The sequence below is a fragment of the Larus michahellis genome, chromosome 15 (genome assembly GCF_964199755.1).
Source record: "Larus michahellis chromosome 15, bLarMic1.1, whole genome shotgun sequence".
Classification (NCBI taxonomy): domain Eukaryota; kingdom Metazoa; phylum Chordata; class Aves; order Charadriiformes; family Laridae; genus Larus; species Larus michahellis.
In genome coordinates this window covers 5,328,910-5,340,165 of record NC_133910.1, presented here as the reverse complement: position 1 = coordinate 5,340,165, position 11,256 = coordinate 5,328,910, and the positions used below count along the sequence as shown (strand labels likewise).

Sequence of the window (11,256 nt, the reverse complement as noted above, 5' to 3'; positions counted from 1 at the left end):
GGCCTGGGCAGGCAGGTCCAGGGGAGCTGTGTCCTTCACACACCAGCAGTACTGCAGCTCCAGTGCTGCTGGCAGCATTGCTGGTCCCAGCAGCGTCCAGGCAGTATCCTGCAGTCAGGTGAAGGTCCAAAGGAGTTTGTTGCCTGGGGAGGAGGCGAGTCCTTGGTTTAACCGTTTCCTGTAAATCCTGCCTGTGGCCCCTGCGCCTGCATGCCCGGGTGGGAGCATGGCACAGCTGACTGCAGGACTGTGCCCAGGCCTTTCAGCAAAAGCCGCAACACGTTTCCAGTGCTGCTTGCTCACCCGCTCCAGCAGCTACCAACCAGCACTGAGGAAAGCACTAGCATAATGCAGCAATTCTTGCCACTTTCTGTTTTTGGTATTTTTTTTTTTTTACTTTTTCTATTTAGAATAGAATAGTTCAGCTGGAAGGGATCTACACCCAACCAGTGATCAGGAGCAGCAGGGACCAGCAACGTGGGCAGCAGATGCACTCAAAGGCAGAGAGAGCAGATGCAAAACCTGACCAGGGTTGCAAAAGAAAATGAATGAGATTTACGGTCTCCTGTTTCCTGCTGTGCATCAGGCCCTGAGCAGCAAACCTCAGCAGGACCCATCCGGGCACCGGCAGTTCCCTGGAGGTGTTGCTATGCCCAGGGAGGGGACACGGGCATCAGCACTCCTGGCATCAGCAGGGAAATGCTTTTTCAGCCCCTGATATATTTTCCAGTGAATAAAAGTGGGTGTTAGCATTGAACCAGGGTGGTCTGGCAGATTTTGTGAGCGTGCTCCTGAAAATGAACAGAATGAGGGGAAAATAATGATGGGAATAAGAAAATAAGCTTTTAATGCATCCTGGGGAGAAAACAAAGGACTCTCTGGATTTGGTTAGAGGTGATAACAATGAGCTGATGATGTTACCCAGCATGTCGGAGTATGGGGACCCTGTGCCGTGAGGAAGAAGGATGGGGAGGCTGTGAAGCCTGACCCCCTGGCAGAGTGACGTGTCCCGAGGGGCTGTCCCATGCTGGTAGAGAGCCAGCCAGATGGCAGGGCTTGGTAGATCTTGGACATCCCATGGGAAACAAGCGTGCGGGTGCATTGGAGCAGGGAGGGAGCCAGCTGCCCATGTGGGTCTTACACAGCAGCCTGTGGATGGTGGCAGCAATTTGGGGGGTCATGGAGCCGTCCTTGTGGGGCTGTAGTGGCTCAGGGGCAGGAGGGTGAGCACTGAGATGCTGCTGCGGGTCAGATGAGCAGGGCAGGACTTCAGTTGCTCTTCTGAGAGCTGGCACAGGCAGCGAGGTGGCAGTGGGGACCCTGCAGGGCGCTGCAGAGATACTTCTTTGATAAAGCGAGCTCACCGGTGATGCCTGCACCATCCCCTTTTATAGAGGTTTATCAGTGGTCTCTAAAAGCCCTCCTGGCTTTTTTTCTTAATACCACAGGCTTGCAAGTCTGTAAATGTCTTGTCTGAAGCTGAGGTTAGTGCAGAGCCTGCCTGGCCAACCTGCGGGGAGAGGAGATGATCTGCCTCTGAATTCTCCCTGCCGGTACCTTCGGGATCAGTCACAGGGCAGAGGGGCTCCTGCAGGCACACAGGGTGACATGCCGCTGAGCCACAAGCACCACGGTGTGGCTCTCTGTCCACTCCTTGCGGCTGGTGTCGGGGCGCTGATAGTCTGCAGGGTTCTGTGTTTAATTGAGTTACGTTAATTGACTGGGAGCAGCAGTCAGAGCAGGAGCAGGGAGAGGGGCTTTGCAGCGGGAGGGTGATGGGGGCAGAGGCGGGCAGGCAGCTGGCAATGTGGGACTCTCTGGACATAATGGGGTCAGAAAAGGGGTCACAAACCATCACGTTTAGGAGGTTATCACATATTGGCACTCAGGGGTGTTACACATTTGGGTTGCCCGACTCGTCTTTCCAAAGTGTGGGGTTCCCTGAAGGATGAGGCCCGGGAGGTCCCCCGCAGAGGGGCTGTGGGGTGACAGCAGCAGAGGGAGCGGTGGCCATCTCCAGCCCGAGAGAGCCATCCTCCCGCGGTGCCACGAGAGGGCAGCAGGTCCTCACGGACCGCGGTGGCCACAACTGCCCCGCAGCCACGCCGGTGGCAGGGCCCCACGCCGCCCCACCAGCTGCTCGGGGAGCTCGGCACTGGTCTCCCACTGGTGCATTTCTGCGGTTGCTTGCAAGCCCCAGCCTGAACGCTTCTGGGGTCTGCTGCGTCCCTCCCGGACAGGCTGTAGTCATGCCTTCACCCAGGCTTCCCACGCGGGATGCCATGTCACGGGACGCCCGCATTCCCCAAAAGACGGGTAGCGATTCCTAGGTGAGCCCTCCCTCGCCCCAGCCCACGCGTGAGCCCCGGGGATTTGGGCATTGCTGGGGGATTGGCACAGCCAGTCTGAGATGCTGCGGCATTCCCTGGGCAGCAGCAAGGGCTGTCACCCCGCATCTTGGACACGTGGATGCGTGTGACAGAGGAGCACTGCTGGCTCCCTGGACATTGCTCTCACAGCAGCCCTGAGCAGGGCTTGCCCATCACTACCAACAGTCAGCATTAAATCTGTCCAGACTCTTCCCAGACCTGTTGGTTACTGCACTGACAGTAACTCACTGCAAGAGAAATTCCCAGGCAAACACATCTATTGATTTTCTTTCTAATTCCCTTTCGATGGATTTGCCAACAAATGGGGTATTATTCCACCAGGTAATAAATGGGCAGCCTGTGCCAGGGATATGTACTGGCTGTAAATCCCTGCTGCCCTGCTCATGGTGGCAGTAGGTCCGTCCAGTCCAGGTGGTGTAAAGGGGAAGCAGACCGGAATTATATCTTCCTTGCATGAAATGCAAAACCCAGGTTGGTGTTGGTGGGGTTAACCTGCTGAGCTTGGAGGAATCCCTACCTGGGTCTGTTCTGACATTCCCTCTGCGGCTTCAGCCAGAGAGCCTTCTTCTCTCCTTGTTCCAAGCTTTTCTGCTGTTGAAGAGCCACCACATCCTACCCCTGATGTGGCTGCATTCTTGTGGTGAGTGGAGCAATTCCCAGTTTTGGAATGACTTGGGATCTTTTGGAAGAGGCGCTGTATAAAATGCTGGACCACTAGCAAACCCATTGGCTCCTGGGAGCTCTCAAGACAAAACAGCACTCCAATACAAAAGAATTAGGTATTATGCTTTTGTTATTGTTATAGTAGTGGTGTTATCATGCTTCCCTCTTGTCCAAGCACTAGGAGGTGCTGCTGGTAATGCTGGAAGTGTTTCCCACATCTGCAAGTGCTGCATCCCGAGCGGGGACCCCTGAGCGCTGTGCAGGCTGTCGCCTCGTGCTGTGGGGTTATTAAATCCTGGTGGAGCACGGAGACGGAGCCAGGCACCCCGACAGGCGAGCGGTACCTCTGCACACCCTGCGCTGCTCAACCTCCCTTTCTTACGCAAGGCTTGACGCCTAGCGGAAGGCTGTGATTTTATTTGTTCTGTTGTGTTGTTTTGGTTTTTGTTTTTTAAATACATATTTCAGACAAACAAACAAACTAATAACTCCCACAAGTTGCCGTGATGCGTCTAACCACATCCGCGGTGCTGTGCTTCCAAACAGATGTTGCCAGGATTCAACTGAGTCGTCAGCAGCGTTAGCGAAAGCGTGTTCAGATGCAAGGGCTGATAAGGAATCCCTCTGTCCTCGCTGCTGCTGCGCTGCAGCCCCTGCAGCCAAACCTCATCCTCCTGCCAGCACGGGGACCTTTGGAGCACCCCAGCAGCGGCCACCTGCAGAGCCTTTCCTTAGGTGTGAAGCGGAGGCTTTGCAAGAGCAATCTGAGTGCGCTGGGAGGTTAATTAGTTCTGCACGGGGCTCGTGCAATGTGGACTTGAACGCTAAAAGTGGGTTTACTTACCCTGGACTGGACCCAGCTTGCAGCGAAGACAACGGGAGTGTTTCTGTTGGCTTCGCTGGCAGCTGGAGATGGCATTGCAATGGTACGTTGCAGGGTCTGGTTCTGATTCTCTCCAATCCAGCGGCAAAAGCTTCCTTTGACTTCATCAGGAATAGGGTTGGGCCGCCCCATATTTTCGTTCGAGAAGAAGCCAGTCAGCTGGGCCTCAGCGCTGACGAACGCTGTGCAGCGACTAGGTAATAAAAGCCAGACCGATCCTCCAGGATTATGCGGGGTTTCTCCAGTCATGGAGAAAAAACTGTCGGGTTTGCCGTGGGGAGAGCAGGCTGCCCCCCAAGCCCCCTCCTTGTGAGCAGATAACCAAAACTCATCTCACAGGTAGGAAGCAGAGAGACAGAGGGACCTCAGTCCCTTTTCCCAGGCTACAGGTACAATGGCAGGAATAAAGGGAGTGTGTTTTAGGGGAAAATACCTCCCAGATATGAATAACTTCTCTGTGAGATGCTGCGAGTGATGTGGGTGGGAAGAGAAGGAAGCGCAGTCTCCCTCAAGGAAATGGCCAGCTTTCTAGGGATGAGCACAGGCCTGAAGGCACCTGGAGCTGATGCTTTCCACACCGGAGCAAGCAGAGGAGGAGCAGCGGTTCCTCCTCACTGCCTCTTCCCGGCCCTGGAGGAGCTGGCCCAGAGCAGGGTGTGCAGCTGGCACTCTCAAATAGGTTTGAATAGCAGAAATGGGGTGATTATTTTGTTAGGACTGTACTTAAGCCCCCAAAGCTTGTTCCACAAAAGCTACCGGGAATTGCTATCCAGTGCTGATGACTTCCAAGTGCTCGTCTGGATGAGAGCTGGCAATTTGGCAGTGAAGCCCGTCTCCCTCTGCTGAGCCACGTCCTATTTCATTTTCCTCCTTTGGAGTTTTACCCAGAGCCTTTTCAGTACAAGGGAACACCGTGCATCCCTTGCCAGCAGGCTGAACCAGTAAGCTCGGCTGCAGTAACCCGTTGTGTCCCCAGGAATCCAGTCTGCAAAGCAATCCTTTTTCCCAAAGTGACTGGAGCTTCAGCTGTTATAAAGAGGATTAAATGCAGAGAGCCGTTTCCACCTTACCTATGAAGTCTGCTCTGCTGACAAGTCTGCCCTGAGTCACCAGGCTCCACGGCTAATCTTCTTTTGTTGAGTGCATGGCTGCTATGGAAGGGGAGTTGCACTACTCACATGGTTTTCTACCTTACTTTATTTGCGGACCTCTGTGCTTTTCCCTGTGCAGGTCCATTTGGTGAGGCTGCTCCTGAAATGGCTTTGCTCCATCTGGGTTTCTTTCAGGAGGAAGGAGGAACCTTCATGCCAGTCCCTTTGGGGAGCTCTTGAAACCACCACCACCGGTTACAATGCCCTTTCCTGGCATCAATGGGCGAAGGAGGTGGTGGGTGGTGCGGGATATGTTGGACGAGCACACGCTCATTTTACTGTCTTCCTAAAGGGGCTGTGTTGTCAAGGTGGACGCTGGTGGATGCTTCTCCATGTCTAGCCCACCATTTGCAGGGAAGCCATGTCCTCTCCTTCCCCAAGGTGACATGTCTGGTGGAGCATCGCTGCATGGAACTTCCTCTGTATTTCTGGACGGGGCAGCAATGCAAACACTTGAATCTAAGCTCTTACAGCTGCAGCAGTTGGGGTGTCCCTCAGCACGGGGTGATGCAGGGACACTGGAGTTAGCACTCTCCTGCGGAGGGAAATTCTTGCTCAGAAGTTTATTTTGCTCCTTACTTGCCTCGGCTTGCTCCTTGCAAACACAGACCGTAACCGAGGAGGACCAAGGGCGGTTGCTCTTCCTGCTTATTCATCCCACTTCTTGCTGCTTGTTTGTACTCGAAGAGCACCTGAGCCCACGAGCGTGCCCTGTGCTTTAACACGGAGAGGATGGGTGACACGGGGGGAGAAGCACAGAGCAGACAGCTTGGAACGGAGCCTCCAACAAGGCATTCCCAGAGCACTGCTCCAGCAGCTGGACCATGCTGCCTATCCAACCTGGGCTGTCTCCACATCCTCTTCCAGGTCTTGGTGGACGCCTGTATGTGCAATTTGAACAAGGATTCTCAGAAAGCCTTTTAGAAAGGCTTGAAACTGTGTGCCACATTCCAGACGAGCCTTAGCTAGGCTGAGGCAAAGCCATAGCCTGTGTTAAGGACTCATCCAGGCATGTGATGCTTGTGGTCTATAATTCTTAGCTATAAAGCCAATAATTCAGGAAGGAAGGTTTGATATCCTATTGCCAATCATGAGATAACTGATTCCACTTTCTCTTCAGCTCTGTGTTCATGTTGTCCCTTAAAACCTGGCTCCAAAACTTCCTTCCCCTGCTGAAATCACTGCGTGAGCTCTGGTGAAGAAGCTTTGCAGCCCAAAATGCCGTTGCCATCTCCTTTCTCTTCTAAATGTAGTTTAGTAGCGATGTTAAAAAAAATGTTACTCTTACCCAGAAGCGAGCAGAGGCTCGTGATATCGCCTTGTAGCTTCACTCTTTCTGAGCCACCCAGTTTATCATGGCTTCATAGCTTTCCCTTACAAGGCTTGAAGTTGCCTGGAGCTGCTCATCCAGAAAATAATCTCTCCAAGAACCAGCTCCAGCTCTCGTTTTCCATGTCTGGGTACACCACTGCCTCCCTAGGTGTTGAGGCATCTCCTCACAGCCTTGTTTTAATTTATCATAGCAACTGCCCCCCTTTTATCCCACTGAAAGACGGATTGATTGGAATTTGCTCATTCTTCCTGTGACAGCTTTGATCCTGCGCACAGAAGCGTTCCCTGACAGCCAGACAGGGAAGGGCTGTCCCTAGCCTGAAGGGCTCGGGGAGTCATGAATGAATACTGTGTTTACTTGCATTTCAAACTGACTACTGCCGAGCCAGATAGCTGCATGTCACTGCAAGCCGAGGGCACTGAGACAATCCTCGTTCCTCTACAGCTCCTTCTTGGGACTGGGAGGTTGTTGTTGGAGGCAACAACCATCCAGCTCATGGTCTTGGGAGCCTCATTCAGGCACAGGATGGAGAATGGCTTTTTTTCTGTAGGTCTATCACCAGGTTATGAAAGCTGGGCCTTCCTTGGATTAACCCAAGAGGAGTATCTATAGATAGAGAGTTTAAGTAGAAGTGTACAGGACAAAGATGGGAGTTCTGACTTCTTTGCTCAGGGTATCACCAGGTCCTTGTCCTTAGGGAGCGTTTGGACCAAGGCAGAACAAAGTAAGACTCTCCGGCATTAATCTCCTTGTGCTTAAGACCACCAGGAAGTTTCACAATGGGTTTCAAAGGCCTGAATGTTTCCTGAAAGCAGAGTGTTGACAGTGGTTTTGGAAACACCTCCTTTATTCCCTGTGCAGTGAGATTGTTCCGGTACCCGCTTACCCCCTCTGCCAAGGAGCTTCATCCCACAGTGTACTCTCTTTGCAGCCTCCTTTGGCTCTGTCTCGGTGCCCTGGATAATGTGTCACCCAAAAGAAACAGCTAAGGACCGCAGGGACTAGAGAGGGCTGGCGTTGGGGCAGGGACGAGGGCACGCAGCTCTTCGACCTGGTCACTTTGGAGAGGTTTCTTTTTGGCAGGGAAGATATACTTCGGTGGTTTTGTTTCATTTTGAAGTGCGTAAAGTGAATATGCAAATTACAAAAAAGGAAGCTGGAAATGCTCACGCTTTTTACCCACTCTCAAGCAGTGACCAGCAGGTCCTGTTTTTCTCCTTCTTTCCTTGACCTTTCTGATTTCCTCCTCCCACCTGCCCTACACCTTCAGCAGCTGCATTTATCCTGGCTACAGTAAAGTTTGGGTTTGGCATGGCTGTGCTGAGATTTATTTAATGTTGATTGGTTTCTTCCCTCTCCCTAAACCAGAAACAACGGAGCTTGGAAACAAGAAGGAGTTGAAATCCATGCCCTTCATCACCTATCTCTCGGGCCTGCTGACAGCACAGATGCTGTCTGATGACCACCTCATCTCAGGTGTGGAGATTCACTGCGAGGAGAAAGGGCGCTGCCCATCCACTTGCCATTTGTGCCGGCGCCCTGGCAAGGAGCAGCTCAGCCCTACGCCGGTTCTGCTGGAGATCAACCGAGTGGTGCCTCTGTACGCTCTGATCCAGGACAACGATACCAGGGAGGTGAGTGAGCCGGTGGCGGACCAGCTCCACCACCTGAATCACCTCTCAAGTCTGCCTTCCTGAGTCTCTGCATCAATGTTGGGTTCCCCAGAGCAGGGCAGTGTTTTTGTGTGCACGTTTGGTGAGGAACGCTTGAGGACGGTGTCAGTGATGGAGCTGGCAGGTCCTGCTGCCTACCACCCACAGCCCTCGCTGACCAGTGTCTCCCTGCCTTCAGGATGGTGAAGGCAATGCTCTGAGCAGCCGGAGCCATGGTCATCGCTGGTGTCCACCCACAGGTGGAGGGTCTTAGGAGCCGGGCACCAGGTCAGTCTTTCAGTCCTGGCTCCAAGATCTCAGCCGTTGGCTGTGCGAGGGGTGGCCAAAGCTCTGTTGCGTGGTTTTGCAAAGCGCTGATGCAGAGGGAAGAACCAGCCCCTCGGGACAGTCCCGCAGCCACAGGAGGTCACTGTTACTCCAGGAGGGACCAGCCGAGCTGGAGGTCACCCTTCCCTGGGGCTGGGCTCCTCTCCCTCCTGCAAGACCTTCAGTGTTAATCCTATGGAGATTGATTTCCCGCTTTCTCGGTTTGTTGCTGCCCCCTGCCCCCTTCCGTAGCCCTCTAACCCCGGTCCCACGTCCAGAAATGACAGACCTGCTTAAAGTCACTTATTAACACTGAGCCTGCACTTGATTAAGATGCCTGGAGTGAGCCATCACGCAGCAGCTGTGGGTGGGATGCAGAGGGCTGCAGGACAGGAAACAATTCTAGCACATGGAGGTGTGACCACCAGGAATGATGCTTCACCCCCGTCATAGATCCAAGGGCAAAAGACCTCCCGTGTTTCTCCTGGCACCCAGGTCCCTTATGGGGACTGTCCCTCCTTGTCTACCACTTGATCTTGTTTCTGCTTTCCTGTCTGTCAGCCCTCCTGGTTATTCGATGAAGCCGTGCCTAACTTCCATACCTTGTTTCCTCTCTCCTTCCAAGCTCTTTGCCCCAAACTCCCCTTCTCCCACTTTTTTCTCATCCTGCATCCTTTCCCCACGCATACCTGCTCTTCCTGCTGGGCAATTCTTGTGTCTTGACCTGCTGTTATCAGCATGTCCAAGGCAGTACTGTGATGAGGCATTACAGGAGAGAAGTGGGAAAGTTGCTTTCCTTCAGGCAGGAAAGACGCGTTCCCCAGCAGCGGTCTGCAAGGAGACAGTTCCTTTTGGGGTACAAGAGGTGGGTTAGCCGGCAGGGAAGGAGTAATGGTGAAAGCAAGCAGGGCCCAGCAGGATGTGGGGGATCTCCATGGACCCTGCTCACCACCAGCTCCCTTTCCTAGCCCTGCACCCAGGTGGCAATGCCACCCTGTGTCTCTGGCCCTGACTGTCCCATCCTCCTCCTCCTCACCTGTACCCCCAGCCCTGCCGGTGCTGCCTGCCCTGCTGGGCTCGCTTGGGGCACCTCCTTGTCCTGGGGAGCTGGAGCTTGTGTTTCACCAGCAGCAGGAGCCTCCTTCCTCCCTCCCCTGGCTCCTGCGGAGGGCTGGTCCCATCAGCTGCAGCTGGAGCACAGCCCGCATTGTGCTTTCTGCTGAGGCGCCGGGAAAACCAGCAAACAAACAGGCAAACAAACAAAAGGAACCAAACAAGAGAAGCCCCAGCCATCTTCCAGAGGGCTGCGTTCGATGCATCCCTCCTCCTCCTCCCTCCACCTGCTCACCCAGCGGTGGAGGGGCACCCCCGGGGAGCCTGTGCTGTGTGTGTCTGCTCCCCCTTCACCAGCTGATGGCTGGGGTGCTCTCCATCAGCGCTGCTGGGGTTGGAGGTGGCAGGACGAGGGATTCGGGTGGCTGCAGGACGGAGGATGCTGCTGGAGCAGGTGCCAAGGGGACACCGGGAGCTGGCAGCGAGCAGCACGTGCCAGGACAGGTCACGTTGCTCCATCCACAGTGGCGGTCCTGGGGTGGGGGACAGGTGGGTGCACGCTGTCCTCTCTGACCCCCAGCATGCAGCCGGACTGGCTCTCATTATTTTGGCTGCAGGCTTCTTTTGATGGCAGGCCCTCTCATCCCCCTGTCCCTGCAGCCCATCCAAGGCCATCCCCACCCTTGCCGCAGCAGGACACAGGGATAGCTTTTTGCCTTCCCTGTCTCTCCTTTCTCTTTCCTGGCCATTCCCATTCCCTTAGCATGAACCCCGTGTCTTGCATCAGCTCCAGCACTTTCCTTTCCCCTTCTTACTTCTTAAACTTTCATCTGACCCACTGTCCTGCTCCCTCCATCCCTTCCTCCCCAACTTGCTTCTTACCCTTCTCTCCATCAACCTCTCTCCCACAGGATATTTATTCCTCTCCCTCTCCTCCCCCTGCTGCCCTTCGGCCCCACGGGCAGGGACGAGTCCCGGTGCCTGGGGGCTGTAATCCCCTGTTGCCGGAGGGGCACAAACCTCACCCCTTGGCACTGGAGGTTTTGCCGGGCAGCCTGGGCTGGGCAAAGCTGCCCCCGCCTCTCTGGAGGAGCTGGAGCTGACGGTAGCCATGTCCATGCCCTAGCGAGGGTGGTTTGGTGCGGGGTTAGTGCTGCCTGTGAGAGAACGTTGTCCCCATGCCTCTCGCAGCACCATGAGCTTGGGGACGAGGGGTGCTGTGAGGGCAGGAGCATGGGCTTCCCCCATGAGCCAGGAGGGAGGGTGACCCCAGAAGGGAAAAGGGTCACTTTTTCTGCCGCCACCACGGGGCATCACCCTATCACCAAGACCCAGCAGTGTGCCCTGCAAGCATCCTGGAAAGCCTCTGGCTTGAACCGCTGTAGTGCTAGGATGAGGGGTAATGACTTCAAACTGGAAGAGGGGAGATTTAGATGAGATCTGAGGAAGAAATTTTTCACCCTGAGGGTGGTGAGCCCCTGGCCCAGGTTGCCCAGAGAAGCTGTGGCTGCCCCATCCCTGGAGGGGTTCAAGGCCAGGTTGGACGGGGCTTGGAGCAACCTGGGCTGGTGGGAGGTGTCCCTGCCCAGGGAAGGGGGTGGCACTGGGTGATCTTTAAGGTCTCTTCCAACCCAAACCATTCTGTGATTCTATGATTCCACACTTTACACACCGGGATAGGCTCCCAAAGGGCAGGTGCTGTCAGTAGCATCTCATGTACGGGCTGGATGATGAAATGTCCTTTTTCATCATGAAGTGGGAGGCCTGGGGGGGTCCCAGGCACTAGCAGAGTGGCGTTTGCCTG

The 11,256-nt window shown here is 54.6% G+C and overlaps 1 protein-coding gene across 6 annotated transcripts in view; it reads left to right on the top strand.

Annotated features, from left to right (window-relative positions):
- ASTN2 (astrotactin 2) overlaps positions 1-11,256 on the top strand; it is a 377,208-nt gene that overhangs the window by 262,051 nt on the left and 103,901 nt on the right. For all 6 annotated transcript variants that reach the window (XM_074609111.1, XM_074609113.1, XM_074609112.1 and 3 more), the window contains one exon: positions 7,789-8,054. In XM_074609111.1, the coding sequence (XP_074465212.1) occupies positions 7,789-8,054 (266 nt within the window). The remainder of the gene's footprint in view (positions 1-7,788; positions 8,055-11,256) is intronic.